The 15,903-nt window shown below is 35.0% G+C and overlaps 1 protein-coding gene across 16 annotated transcripts in view; it reads right to left on the bottom strand.

Moving 5' to 3' along the window:
- Positions 1-15,903, bottom strand: part of MECOM (MDS1 and EVI1 complex locus) — a 616,769-nt gene that overhangs the window by 12,842 nt on the left and 588,024 nt on the right. For 9 of the 16 annotated variants that reach the window (XM_033211655.1, XM_033211654.1, XM_033211641.1 and 6 more), the window contains 3 exons: positions 11,490-11,516; positions 5,629-5,795; positions 4,442-4,519 (listed from right to left, as the gene is read on the bottom strand). In XM_033211655.1, the coding sequence (XP_033067546.1) occupies positions 4,442-4,519; positions 5,629-5,795; positions 11,490-11,516 (272 nt within the window). The remainder of the gene's footprint in view (positions 1-4,441; positions 4,520-5,628; positions 5,796-11,489; positions 11,517-15,903) is intronic. The other 7 variants (XM_033211643.1, XM_033211653.1, XM_033211651.1 and 4 more) reach the window with 1 other exon arrangement.

The raw sequence follows: 15,903 nt of genomic DNA on the forward strand, positions 1-15,903 counted from the left end.
GTAGCTGGGATTATAGGCACGTGTCACCATGCTCAGCTAACTTTTGTATTTTTGTAGAGACAGAGTTTCACCATGTTGGCCAGGCTAGTCTCCAACTTCTGACCTCAAGTGATCCACACACCTCAGCCTTCTAAAGTGTCAGGATTACAGTCGTGGGTCACCGCGTCCAGCCTCCAAATGACTTTTAAATGAAAACTTCAATCTTAGAGGACAGAAAACTCTTAACTCATCCTTCCATGTGTGAAGTGCCCTTCTCCTCCCACTTCTGAATGCAGAGTCAGTGGTTCAAGAGCTCTAAAGCAGAAATCAGCCCATTCCACTAGAGTTCTTGGGCTTCTGTGGCTGTCCTTATGTGATGCCAGAAGTCTAGTCAGTTCAGTAGGAAAAATAATCTGTTGAACTAGTTACTTTGGCATAGTATCAATAAACCAACACAAGTACTGATTTAATTTTTCCCCCTTAAAAAACTGTTCTGGCATCATAAGGTTCTTCAACTTTTCTCACTTACAATACTAATAAAAAATGTGTGAAACCCCACATTATGGTAGTTGTAATATTTTAACCCCTGTTTTTTTTTAAATGCACATAAAGTTATGACCTTCTCTGCAATAACTCTGTTTACCTCCAAGGTCCACTGCAATGAGAACCATGCTATATTTAGCACAATTTATTCTGTGCTTAGCAGAATAACCTAGAAAACCCTGTTAGAGTAAACATACTCCCACGAAACACTGTACAAAATTTTTTCACCCAAAACACCTTCTACACAAATCATGAGGAAGAGAGATTATGTTTCTACCATGCTCCTAACTTTCTGCTTGCACACAAAGGGTCTTTTCCAAATCTAGTAAGCATCATCTTCTCAAATCTAAAGAAGCATGTTCTAACCAATGATCAGTTGTTACTTTCTATCTCTCCTCTACTAAAGTCTTGGCCAGAAGAAGAATGCTCTAAATAAAAAATCAATTCCTTCTACACAACTCCAATAAGAGCTTAAGTTTTAGGAATTCTTAAAATGAACACATAACACAGTCATGGGCAGTATACTATTAAGCCTTCCTAGTTATCGGATGCAGACATGGAGGTCAGACGAGCCTTTGATATCATGATGCAAAATAAAAACGCTGAAGTGAGAGCTCTGGGCCTGGGTTTTAATCCTGACTCTATTAGTATCAGACTTTGCAGAAGGCAATTAGCATATGTAAATCTGAATTTTTTCATTTGTAAAACAGAGGGGCTGATGCATCAAGGACACAGAGATGAAAAAGATATGTATTATCAGGGACATGGTGGCACCTGCCTATAATCCCTCCTCCTGCTAATAATCAGGAGGTGGACGTGGGAGAATTGCTTGAAGCCAGGAGTTCAGAACCAGCCTGAGCTACAGAGTGAGACCTACTGTCTATTAAAAAAAAAAAAAAGGTAGGGGGTGATTCCACTGTCAAGGAGCTTGTGGTCTACTGGTATTTAGCTATCTGAAGAGAGAATTTTCTATATAGGGGACCATGTTTAACTTTTACTACATAAAGTATTAAAACCTAATAGAACTTTCCAGAAGGCACAGGTCAGCCACAGGAAGCAGACATAATCTGTATATAATTTACATATCATTTTAATGTTTTTATTTAATTTTTTTCTTGTTGAAGTAATTTTAGACTTACAGAAGAGTTGCAAAGATAGTACAAAGGGTTCCCATATACCCTTTACCTCAGCTCCTCCAATATTAACATCTTACCTAACATTCATTAAAACTGGGAAATTAACGTTGATGTAATACTATTAACTAAAATACAGACTTTATTTTAATATCACCAATTTTCTCCAATGCTCTTTTTCTGTTCCAGGATCTGATCTAAGATACCACATTGCATTTAGCTGTCACGTCTCCTTAGTTTTCTACAGTCTTTGACAGTTCCTCAGTCTTTTCTTGCCTTTAATTACCCTGATACTTCTGAATAATACCGATAGGGAATTTGGTAGAATTTTCCTCAATTTGGGTTGGTCTGATATTTTCTCATTATTAGAGTGAGGTTATAAATTTTGGGGGAAAATAGCACAGAGACAATATGCCCTCTCAGTGTGTCCTATCAAGGGTACATGATGCTGACATGTCTAACTTCTGGCGTTGTTAACCCTGATCATTTGGATAAGGTAGTATCTGCCAGGTTTCTCCACTATAAGGTTACTACTTTTTCTCTTTCTAATTAACAAATATTTTGCAGAAGATATTTTGGGGCTACCCAAATATCCTGTTTCTCCTTGAACTTTCACTCACTAATTTTTTATTTTTTAAATGAAGTTTTCTTTTTTTGAAGATGGTGTCTCGCTGTGTTGCTCAGGCTGGTCTTCACCTCCTAGGTTTGGGTGGTCCTCCTGCCCCAGCCTCTCTGAGTGCTGGGATTGTAGGCATGAGGCACCACATTTGGCCTAAATAAACTTTTCATTTTAGAAGAGTTCTAGATTTATTAAAAGGTTGCAAAGATAGTACATAGTACCCATTTTCCCCTATTGTTAATATATTTCACGTACATTTGTCACAACTATTAAACCAACATTGATACATTAACTAAACTATAAACTCTAGTTCACTACATACACTCATTTTAACATTCAATTGATCTTGCCTGTAGCAATTATTATTGTGATGTCCTAATTGTGATTTTGTTTTCCTCATTTTTTCTACACTGTTCATTGGAATTCTTCCACAAGGAAAAAATAAATAAATAAATAAATAAATAAAACCAGAGGGGCAGGACAAATAATTGTGTAAAATCTCCAGCTATACCAAAATTCTGGTTTGTGGTTTAAAAAATATATATGTACGGTAATAGCGCCATTATTGGGTGGAATAAAACCATTGAATTTATGTACAAAGAAAGAGTAAAATGAACCTGATAACACAGTTTCCAGTACTCTTGCCATAACAAAACATGAGTGTGGAAACCTTTCCTTCCACTTAAGCAGAATTTCTAGTAATAGAATTTTCTGAAAAGGGGAAATCATCTAAAACTTCCCAGTATTACATCTCTCTGAGACCTGTTATATCAAGTGCATTCTATCATGTATAAATTGGAAATATATCACTTATAATTAGTGATTTATAAAACAGGTAGGAAAGCAAGGAAATTGAGAAAACACTGATGTTTTAAGTTTAGCTCCCTCTAGCTTTCTCCTAAGATTTCAATTATCCTCAAATGACTCATTTTCTTATTTTACCATTAAAAAAAAATATTTGAAATGTGATAAATAACTTACTTTTTTGTTTTAATAGAAAAACTTAGCACTCAGGAGAAAATAATTTTGCATACAAGCAATGTATAAGAATTTCAAAGGAGAATGACATTATGATATTACTTAAGTTATCTAATATTCATTCTTTGAAGAAATATTTACGAGTACCTAATACTGTGTGCAAGGCATTGAACATTAAACAATGTAGTTTATATTTTAAAATTGGAAAAAGTCTATTTTCAATCTTTCATAAACAATATTAAAATTAGATGTGTTCAATGTGTCATATAACTAATCTTGGCATGTAATAGAATAAACTAAGAGGTAATTTACAAAATTATTGATAAAATTACCCCTTTTTCTATAATATATTTTATCTGTCCTACCTCTAGTTTCACATTTTCTTCTTCCCAGACTTCCCCAGGTTTAAGATCTGTTCCTTTATTCTTTTTTTCTTTTTCTTTTTGACAGAGTCTTACTCTGTCACCCAGGTTGGAATGTAGTGGTGCAATCTTGGCCTACTGCAACCTCCACCTCCCAGGTGCAGTGGATTCTCCTGCCTCAGTCTCCCAAGTAGCTGGGACTACAGGTGTGAGCCACCACACCCAACTAATTTTTGTATTTTTAGTAGAGACAGGGTTTCACCATGTTGGCCAGGCTGATCTCAAACTCCTGACCTCAAGGGATTCACCTGTCTCTGCCTCCCAAAGTGTTGGGATTACAAGCGGGAACCACTGTGTCCAGCCTAATCTATTCTTTAAACCTCCTATTGTAACCCATGGAAAATGACTTAGCTGCGCTGGGGGAAAAAAGTACACATGGGTTGTTAACTCCTAGCAGAGATCTGAGGCTTGGAAAAGAAAGGCTGCAATGTTATGATTTTTGTCAATTAAGACCATCCTAATTATTGAGAAAAGAGAACACAATGATAATAAAAAATAATATTTAAAATGGCTAGCATTTCTTAAGTACTTATTCTGTCCTAGACACTGTGCTGGAACTTTTAAACTGAGAGGTAGGAAGCCTTGATTAAAGAAACCGGAACTCTTCTAATTTCGATCCTAGCCATTAGTCAATTCTTTCTTGACTCAAAATTGAATAGACATATATTCAGACATGTATAAAAAAGCCTCCTATGAAATCGTGTCCATGAACTCACTTTAATTACTACAATATTTGTCAAGATATTTAGCAAATATCATTGTCAAACCTGTAAGGTTGCTCTCCTGTATGGGTTCTCAAGTGCCGTGTTAGGTTTGCAGACCTTGGAAAAATCTTGCCACAGTATCTGTTATGAAAAGATGTTTATAAAAGAAAGTCAGCACAGTCGACTATATTTCACTCAAGCCACACAGCAGCCAGGTGCTTATTCCTGGTTCAATTAATCTTGCATGGAACTCACATTTCTTTGGTATTTAAAATTTGTAACAAAGCCATTTCACAGATATTAATATAAATAAGTCTACAAATAAAGACTTAATTCTAAGGTCTGGTTGAATTTATTCGCATATAAGCAAGCAATTTATGAAAATAGACTTTAGTTTTGATTACTCCTATACATCTCTCTTATTAACTCGATATTTTTACATTCACAAAATTGAACCAGACAAGGGGATAAAAATATGGTTAGAGTTTCTGATTCTGGGTTGATGTAAGCAGATTTCAAATGTTTCAACGTCATTTCAAATGTTTCATTTTACACGTCAGTCACAGTGATAACTCCCTATACATAGAGTGGTATCAGATCAGACAAAATCCTGAGACTTCATCCATCAAGATATGTACTCATAAAAGCTTTTTTTCTGGAAAGAAAGTGACATATTTTTCAAAGAGCAGATAAAGTTGCATGCCTGAGTCAGATACCCACACATTTCTAAAGATGATTCAGAAATTATAAGCATAATTTATGTAGCAAAAAAACACACACAAAACCAGAAACATAAAATAAGCTTTACTACTGATGAGTAACAAAAAATGTACTAGCTAGTTTCATTCACTTGTGGACCTTATTTGTCTTTAATTAATGGCCTTATTCTTTAATGCCATGACAATTAATGAATATATGCTTGAGCACAGTAGTAGTATACCTTTAGATGAAAATAATTAATTGTGAAAGAAAATTCATAAATATCAAAGGGAGACAAGTAGATAGTATTTGGACTGTTTCCAACCTCATTTATCACAACCAAATGGCCTGTGCTAAAATTCACATTTAATAATTTTTTAAAAACACTATTTTTATATTTCATTAAATGAAGAACACTTTGAAGTGCTTGAGATCTATCATGGTGGCTATTAATCATCTAATCAGGAATAATTTCCAAAACAAACAGCAAGGCCTTTTGAAATCAGAGGGGAGATTTCTGGAAAGTCAGCCATGATTAACTGTGCAGTTACCTGCAGGTATAGCGCTCCTTTCCCTTCCGCAGAAGGTTCTCTGGCAGGGCACTGGGAGGCGCCCTGAAGTTGAACATAGAGGGTACTGACTGTAGGAGCTCACTTGCCTCAGGTTTCAGGGCACTGAAGCTCTCTAGCTTTTCTGCCATGTTTTCAATAGCTGACATCTGAAAGGTAAAAGCACAAGACCATGAAGCGTTTGGCATCTTGTCTTCTATGATAGTCTCTGGCAAACCAAGGACATCATTAAAAGGGAAGCATGAAATCTGCGATGGGTTGTAGAAAGAGACTGTAGTATCCCAATATTAAATAAACAACAACAGAATTGATTTATGTGGGAAATACCATAAGTAGAACCAAGCTTATAAAATGCTGAGTGAAGTTTTTCCATAAGACCTTGGTTAGGCCATTTTATCATAATCTGATATATAATTGAACATTGAAATACATAAGAGAGCTAATAAAGCCAAGTCAAGTTTTTTATTTGATTAAGTGACAGCATTAGTATCATGGGATGGATATTAATGTAATGGAAATTATAGGGAAAGTTGCTATATGCCTTGCCTAGGCAATGAAAACGGTAAGAACCATGCAGTCCCAAGAAAAGAACTGAAAGCATGGAAGAACATGAAGTGTTACAAAATTACAGCTTAAGCCAAATATGTGTAACTCAGAAAGAAAAAAATTAAATGTATAGGAGGGTATTGCCTAAGACTACATTAAATTACCATCTGGATATGTCATATTTTTAAGTGGGATCATATACAAATAATTTTGATTAAATATTAATTTCATCAAAGACAAAGACTGAGTTGAAATGACAGTTCGTCATATGTTAGTATAATTTCATATAACATAACTTGGCATGTACCTTGTAAGACAGGGGGAGCAGTTCATGTAATTAGAGAAACATTCTTGAAAGAAAACTATCCCTGCCTAATTATTCCCCCCAATAATCTAATTTTTGTTGTTTATAATCTTCAAGTTTTTGTTCACCTGCACACTTATTTGAGAGTCACAAGCAGAGGATGGCATTTACTTTTAAAGTTGGCTTGGTCACTGTTTTAAAAAAATTTTTTTGTAGAGATGAAGTCTCACTATGTTGCACAGGCTGGTCTTGAACTCCTGGTCTCAAGCAAGCCTTTCACCTGCTTCAGTCTCCCAAAGTGCTGGGATTATAGGCATATGCTACTGTGCCCAGCCTTAGCTTGATTCTTAAGCTCCACATCCACTCTCCCCTTTCCTGTGACCCTCTCAACATGTTGGTTTTCCTCAGGGCTCACATTTTATTTGGAAGCTGCTTATTACTGAATTTTTAAGTAGAAAAACAAGCTTTCAGGCCATCCTATTAAATCAACACACCCATTATTTATTTGATTCTCAGGGCAGTGTGCCATTAGAAAGCTCAAGAAGCTATTTTAAAAGGTGTTTGCATTCTATATACATTATATAAAATTTTCAAAGAGCTGTGGTGCTCGACCAGAAGATACATAAGAATTGAGATGATGACTGCAAGTTCAAACAACTGGTCAACCCAAGAAACTATCCTTTTGCTAATGAGACAGCAGGACAGAGATGGAGGCCTAATTTATGAGCTCAAGTTAAAAATAAAAGGCAATATTTCCTACTCAGAAGGAAAAATTAACAAGACATATATTCTGTGGACACCCAACTGGACAGAATACCATCAACTTCTTAAAGCAGAGCAAAATCTGACAGCATGGCCTGAATATGATCTCTTCTCACAAAAGGAATATTGTGTGATTCTTCAAGTGACTATTCATGTTCTAGTTAGTTCTCTTTTTTTCCCCCTTTATCCTGGAGCCTGCCCTCTCATTTCATGCCTGGACTCCTAATGCTAGCTACAAATTGCAACGTACAGGGTACTACTGCCAATTTGCCAAATGTCTTTCATCAAACATGGTACAAGAAAATCTCAGAGGAAAGTCAAGATACATTTACTTGTCAGACGACAAATGTGAATGCATTGGGAGGCAGTAAGGGCTATAAGCTCAGGGGTTTGATTCATAATCACTCAGCTGCTAAAACATTCTCCACAGATGCAAGTGGACAGCACATTTGTCACGATGAAGGATTTTGACACATACTGATCACAGGGCAGAGATATGGAATGATGCTGCTGCTCACAGAGGTTGGAGGAAGTTCTGTCTCTGCAGAACATGGTCATTATTCCCTTCTAGACAGAGCATTAACATGTCCATGTTACTTTGGATTTCTTTATTAAAAAGTCAATCCAGAAATATTTTATGATACTCTTGTATTTGCATTTCTTCCTTCTAATTGTTCCTTGTAGAAAATCATTTTGAGGTTCCACCCAGCAAGAAAGCAAGAAATAAGCTTTCTAGTGAAAACCTCTGGCCTTCAAACTGATTAGCACTAGTAACAAGCATGGGTAAGGGTCATGATCACACACATTTATTCGGAAGAACAGTTAGTGCACGGGTAGTGATTATAAATGTCTTATTTAGGTACATTTAATATTTAAGTAAAAGTTCATTATCTAGTGGTTTTAAATCATTTGAGTGTCCATCCTGCTGACATACTCAGATTCCTGCAACAAAACATCTTATAGAAACACGTTTCCTTTTATATGGAAAATAGCTTACTCATGACTATTATTCTCGGCTTTCATCTTCAGCACACATAAACTACAAGTCCTTCAAGTTATTTGAGAGCAATTGGCTGTTGAGAAATGTGTCTTGCTTTAGTAGCTGCTAATAGCTAGCTCCTTTTGAAGAAAGATCACTGTGATTATTTTTCCTCAAACTGTTTCGATTTGGGAAAACCATCAAGAAACAAGAAAATAGATTATGGGCTTGATGGCTAAATAATGACATTCTTAAAGGTAATAGGAAAAAGAATAAGGGTTATGCAAGTGTCTTACAAGCTGCCCCTACCTTTGGCTTCCGGTGTCAAATGAAAAGAGGATTAAATTGAAGTGGGGAAAGGGAGGGAAAGAAGATGGGAAGTGAGCTGAGGGTAACTGTTAACACACATACACACGTACACAAAACATTTTCTGCCCAGCCAGCAACCACTGAAGCAACATAAAAGCCTTCGTTGAATCCTTCTTTTCATCTTCCTAATATTTGCTCTTACAGCACTTGACCTCAGTTGAAAAGAATAAGTTTCCACATTAAGATAAACAGAAGTGACTCAGACATCTGCTAGTTGGGGCAACTCGGCAGTTCTGTGACCATCATCAGCCGTAGTCAATACCTATGATTAGGGTATTGGATTAACATGAGCTCTATTGAGTGTACAGATCAAAACCCCAACTTTCTCTTGCTGGCTGGTCTGACTCACGTGATGTTCCTCCAAAAGTAACACACTTTTTGCAGGAGAAATAGTAAGTTTTGAGATTAATTTTAAATTTTAAAAATCAAGATAAATTGGAATAAATGGAACAGAATCTAGCTATATGTTTTTAAATTATGAAAAAATCAAATGAGAAGAGCAATATCTACTATGACGAATAAGAAATTTGCTGAGAATGGGGAAATCAAAGGGGTAAAAGTTAGATCATATATTTTAAAAATGTATTACCCTGTGATTCATTAATGTCATAGGCTAATCTAAGATCAGTAAATGACAGTTTTTTTCCTATGGAACAGTAATTTTTATTTACATATATAATAGTTGATGTTATCTGCAGCCAGATGTCTGGAAGAGGAAGTCATTTCACCCTGTTCCAGTCCCCAAGAGGCTATTAACTTTATACTGACGCAAACTAATATTTAGACAGAATTCCCTAGCTTCTACCAAAAAATGTAGCTATCTCTCTAGTCAAATAAAGTTAGTATTTTTAAAAACATTTCAGCAGGCAAGATGTTATCAACTGGGTCCTAAGCACTTAACTTAACATTTATTATCTGGCAGCCAATAATTGATGACATAAAAAGGTTTCTCATTAAAACTATTAAAGTGACAACCTGATTATATGAAATGATATGTCCAACAACACCATTAATCATGTGACCCAATGTTTTACAAATTAGATTACACATGACTTTATCATAAAATAACTAACTTTTCATAAATAACTTATGATGGGAAAGTTTGTAGATTTGGTAGTTTTCTATATTTATTCACTTGATAATCTTGAGAAATCTCAAAATCATGGTCATATGGGGGAGAAGTAAATATTCCTATTTTGTGGTTATCTCACTCCATGTATCACATTCAGCAGCCATGATTATGAAATCACTTAGTTTTTTCTTTATTTTTTGTGGTACATTGTAGGTGTATATATCTGTGGGATACATGAGATGTTTTCATACAGGCATACAATGTGAAATAATCACATCATGGAGAATGGAATATTCATCCCCTCAAGCATGTATCCTTTGTGTTACAAACAATCCACATAGAGATTTCTTTACCACTAAAAATTATAAACATGTATCTTTAATATTCCCTACTAATATCTGTTTTACAATACAAATGTAAATCACATCTCCAAAAAACCTGTGACTCAATGGAATGGGAATGTTTCAAAGCATTGCAACAGCAATCACTATGCTGTTGTATTGTAAGAAAAGGTAGTTTAACTTAAAATCTATATTGCCTTTGTAAGTTGGCACAATCATTGGCCATGTATGCAGGGGGTCAACACCTTAAGCTTCAACCAGCTAACAACAGAGCTATTGTCAAAGTCATACTGTACCTTAGAAAAGATGAGGACCATGAGGCACAATACTCAAGACAGATCTCTAGCAGGAATGCAAAGGAAGAAGACTGGAAATGCAGGCCAGGATAATCAGAAAACAGCCCCATCTATTGCACAACTTTGCCTAAGTTAGCGGGTTGATCTCTCCCTCTCTCTCCATAAATATTTGTATACTTTTGAAATAAACTTAAACCTTAAAAGTCTATCAGAATGAGAAAAATCACAATTTTACGTATTCCACAAAAGAGATAAAATGAAGAAATTTCTTGTAAAGAAAAACTAACATCAAATAGAGGAAACAGGTTAGTGCTAAAATGCTTCAACTAAGTTTGTATATAATTATCCAGTGATTTTAAAAGGACAGCTGAACTATATCCCAAGATTTTGCCCATTCATCAGAAATCAGGATAATTTTCAGTGAAAAAGAGAAACAAAAACACATATACTTAGAGAATATTTTTAACTATATGTTATTTCCACTGACCGAGTTTTATTTGGGGGTAAAAACTAAATAAGCAGTATTCTTTGTATCCTGAGTATCTTTCACAATTAAAAAAAAAAGCTATCCCCTAATATATTAACTGAAACTGATTGTATCTGGAAATAGCAACTGAAAGTCAAGGAAGTGAGACTAGATGCTAAAAGATCCATTCACTAGTTACATATGGATTTGTAAACATTTAGTTTTATATCTTCAGATAGCCAGAACCAATTTCTGCCCTGGGATATATGGATGTGAATTCCCATATCAGCCTGTATCTACACACAAGTTCAGATTTTATCCTTTAGAAGGCTTTATCAAAAGCATCTTTACATGCTGATACAGGCTCCACCAAATAATGGTTGTTTTCACTTAGTGACCCATTTCGAAGCCTCGTTTAACAGGGTGTTCCCAGGTGTCCACAAAGAGTTCCATATCAAGATATAATTATGTGGAATGGATCAGATTTATCAAATAAAATCATTCTGTAAACAATTTCTAGCTCACTAAATGCCCAATTATAACTGAAAGAATGCAGCTTGACAAAGCAGGTCAACTATCTGCTGGAGCCATATCATGTAATGGAAAGGGGTTCAGAATTCTTTACGTCTGTACAGCAATTTAGAATGTTAAGCTGTTTTCTTTTTAATGCCACATCATTTTAGTCAAAAATATAAGTAGGAAACTTACCCAAGTTCTCTGATCAGGCAGTTGGAACTGGGAGCAAAATTGAAACAAAAACAAAAAATTACTTCTGTGTTGGTATCTTTATTGCAATCTATCCTTTGAGAAATTAACATTTGTACTAAATTAGTAGTTTTTGCTTATCATGTAACTGTACCTTGAGTAAAAGCTTTGGAAATAAAAATTAAATATTTTTATAACACTGTTGAATTTCCTCTATTTCCCTAAATGAAATGTTTGAATCAAGGTTCATTTTTACAAGAAAGCTAAACGCTACCTACTAGAGAATCTTACAGCAAATCAGATGCTTCCTTTTTATTAATTACTACTTGCTATAAAACAATATCCCTAAATTTATTCTAATAGCCAAAAATTAAGCCATTTCCTGTAAAAATCCAATCTCTTGAATTTTTATAATGTTAATAACAAAGAAAATATATTTACTCAAATATGAATCACTGAATAACAAAAGGATAATCAAAGGATAATGTACTTGGAAATTCACTACTTGATTTTTATTAGTATAAGACTCAGACCATCAGTAGTCAGAACAGTTAAGAATGTTAATGGAAAACTAAAAAGTTCTAGCTATTAATGACAATTTATGACAAGATTCACTGGGAAAACCTTCAGTGGGTTAGAAGCTCTTCCAGGAGACACAAAAGTTTAAAATATCATTTTGCTTGGTTAAAGGAGATATATATTTTGCTTATATACATTGTGGTGTCTTTATTAAGGAAGATACGTAGTTTTTAAAGGATGAAAACTTGATTGCAGAAGAAATGTAACCATAAGAAACACTTGTTGAAAGCAAAATAGAACATGAAGAACAGAAGATTTAAGTGATTTTTCACATATTATAACTTAGGAAAAGACTGTCTCCTCAGTTCCTTGGAATGTAGTAGCAGGATAATCAGCCAATTTAAAAGAAAGAAAATATAAAAGAATGAAGAAAGGACAGAAATGGAAGTAAAAAAAGAGTCTGTTGCAGATGTATTGAAAGCCAAACATTTGCAAATAAAACGTGCAAATAACCAAAAATAATATTAAAAGTATAGAAACATCAAACCAAGGAATAATAGCCACTTTTACAATAGTGTAATTGACAAATGACTTCCATGGACGTTCAAATGGGCTATCATCGTGAATGCAAAGGATCCAAAATAGGAACAAATGAAATGGACATTCAGAGGTCACAAAGTAATAACATTCCCTGCATCTGACCTATTTGTGGCCATTCAACTCCTTTTCAAAATTATAGTGACCATAAATAATTTTCAACCACATATGCAGAGAAAGCCTCTACTATGCTTATTTCTCCCTTAGAGTAAACTAACTGATTTGTAAAAGAAAACTAGAGGACTACATAGTTCTCACCTGGTCTGATAGAGCAAACATGCTTCTTCAAGAATTGAACTAAGAGAAGACTTGAGACCCTCGGCATTTATCTTTTAATTTTGATGTATGTATTCATGTATCTTCTAAGTATTTTTGACAGAATTTTTAAAATACATATTATTCCAAAAGGCAGTAATATAGCCTAATAATCTTTCAATAAAATTCAGTAGATTTTTATTTACCAAGGTGTTCACTTATCACTGACTAGGAATTATGGAATGGGAAGGGATATGCTGAGAACAATATAAAGATATACAAAAATTGTAAAATCAGACTTGCCCAGAGAATACCACTATGAAGCATTCTTATTTCTTTTTCCTAAAACATTGAGAATGTGATACCCCTTTATTATTACGACAACCCTAAGAAATAGATAGGGCAGATATTATTCCCATTTTGAAATAAAGATCCAGAAGCTGAGAGAATCCATGTGATTTGCTCCAATATACTTAAATGGAAAATAAAGCAATGAACAGTTTTATGCAAGCACATTAGCTATGAAATCATAACAAGCACTGAGAACAGAGGCAAGTCATTCTGCTTTGGCTCCTTGATCTGTGCCCCCTTTACTTCTGCAGTGAGGTCATGCCAAGAATACAATAAGCATCTTTTCAAGTACTCCTAGTACATGGCATGGCCCTGGCAAAGAAATTGGGCAGGGGATGAGAGGAGGGTGTTTTAATAACATCCCTTTATATTTATAATAAAATGTTTTTGCACCCACTAATAAGAGCTCTTCCTCATTTAGGTCCTTCCACATGCCAAGCACAATGCTAAATATGTTGTGTACACAAATGCCAACTCTTCCAGCTACTCTGGGAAGGGTAAGACTTGATTAAAGAGGAAGAGGGCTTGCCTGTATCCCAGCTTGTATCCCAGCTATATATAGCACGACACACGAAAACAGTCATGATGGTTATAAAAACAATGAAATATTTCTGTAACAGTTGGTAAATAGCCTTTGCCCTAAGCACTCTAAATGTTCCCCTGCTTCCCTGGCCTCGTCCCCAAACACTCCTCAGATAGTCCCACTATCCAGCAAATAAAACATTGGCAGTTGGTGCAGCAAGAGCCTCCAGTATCCTGCTCCAGAATGGCAGAAATGCATTCTGATTGGTGGGTATTCATGACACATCAGGTTTTAAGTATTTTGATCATCACTCTTGGGTCCTGTTCTAGTATCAACATACAGCAATAGGGAGTCCCTTATACCAAGATGTGACATTCTGGTGTAGGAGGAAAACACTGCCACTGCACTCCCACAGGTGTGTTTGTGAAGATCTGAGGAATAACTGCTATGCTCGAAGCCCTGGACACATGCCTCATCTTTTGTGATCCTTAATTAATTTGGGAATATTAAAATATAACATATCTGCTCTCTTATAATTTTATTTTAAAATATATACCTACTATATTGCTAACAGCTGCAAATTCATACAGAATTAATGGTTGACAAAACGCCCCATCTTATGAAATGGTAAATTTACCATGGTTAGCAAAACATTTTTGAATTTCAAAGTGGATAGAAACCTTACACCCAACTCTCTCATTTTACAAACAGGAAAACTTAGAGCCAGGTAGACTAAGATACTAAAAGACACTGAATCCCTGTTTTGGTTTTTCTCCATTCTATCATGTACCCATAGCACTCAATTTCGAAATGGTTAATTACCAAATCGTAAAGATTAGCAGAACATGAAAATCATGATTTCTGTAATTAATAGTACTGTAATTAATTATTATAACATTAATGCATATGTGAATATTATATCCTCATACATATTTACTTAAAATTATACAGGAAGCTATCAGGAGAGATGTACTTTTTGTACAATATCTGACACAAAATATGTGCTACATTCCAGTTTATTAGCCTATGAAACTTTACGAGTACTACTTAGATCAGCCTAAATATAAAATATAGTCCCGATAAACATTAACTGTTTTATAACTTACTTCTTTTCCATAAAGTAATTATGTGAATAACATTCTTTAATCTTCCTATATAAAATTAATACTAACTGGAATGTTTCTAAAACTTTTACTGCTAAACCATACATTATCTCATTTTGAAAGGGAGTGAGAGTTCTTTAGCAATAGTAGATTTATCCAACTAACCCAGAAGACTGTGTTACAACTCTCATACTCTTTATTCAGGACTCTGGAAAGATACTTGAAAAAGTGTAAAAGAGGTAACAGAAAGGAAAAGCAAAAAAGAATCATATCCCATTATCTTTATTTAATTAATTTAATTACCTCATAGCTCTCCATAAGACAGCTGGCATAAACTCCCCCGATTTTATTAGAGAATCATCATTTTTTGTTTGAACATATTGCAACAGAACAAATTAGTTTACTCTGTTTTTTTTTTTTTTCTTTTTCTTTTTTTTTTTTTTTTTTGAGACGGAGTCTCGCTCTGCCGCCCAGGCTGGAGTGCAGTGGCCGGGTCTCAGCTCACTGCAAGCTCCGCCTCCTGGGTTTACGCCATTCTCCTGCCTCAGCCTCCCAAGCAGCTGGGACTACAGGCGCCCGCCACATCGCCCGGCTAGTTTTTTGTATTTTTTAGTAGAGACAGGGTTTCACCATGTTAGCCAGGATGGTCTCGATATCCTGACCTCGTGATCCGCCCGTCTCGGCCTCCCAAAGCGCTCGGATTACAGGCTTGAGCCACCGCGCCCGGCTACTCTGTTTTTAAGAAGTTTCATTAAAATGTTGCTATCTATAAAGACCAGAGTTTGCATCCTTTAAACAAACGTAAAATACATTTTAAATTAAGAAACCTTATTCAAGATGTTTATATACCGTATTTGTTCTTTCAGTACGATTTTCCAGATGGTGGTTGATATGTAAACCCATTTTTAAAAATTACTAAATGTATAAGGACTTTAGGATGAACCAATTAGAGATAGTGCTGCTTTGTATTTTCCTTGCAATGATAGACTGTATATATTTTGATAAATGAACACAACTCTATTCAGCAAATAGCACTTTGTATTGTGGTGAATTCTTGTGCAATTACAGA

Source organism: Trachypithecus francoisi, unplaced genomic scaffold (assembly GCF_009764315.1).
Source record: "Trachypithecus francoisi isolate TF-2019V2 unplaced genomic scaffold, Tfra_2.0 Lachesis_group0, whole genome shotgun sequence".
In the NCBI taxonomy this organism is placed as follows: domain Eukaryota; kingdom Metazoa; phylum Chordata; class Mammalia; order Primates; family Cercopithecidae; genus Trachypithecus; species Trachypithecus francoisi.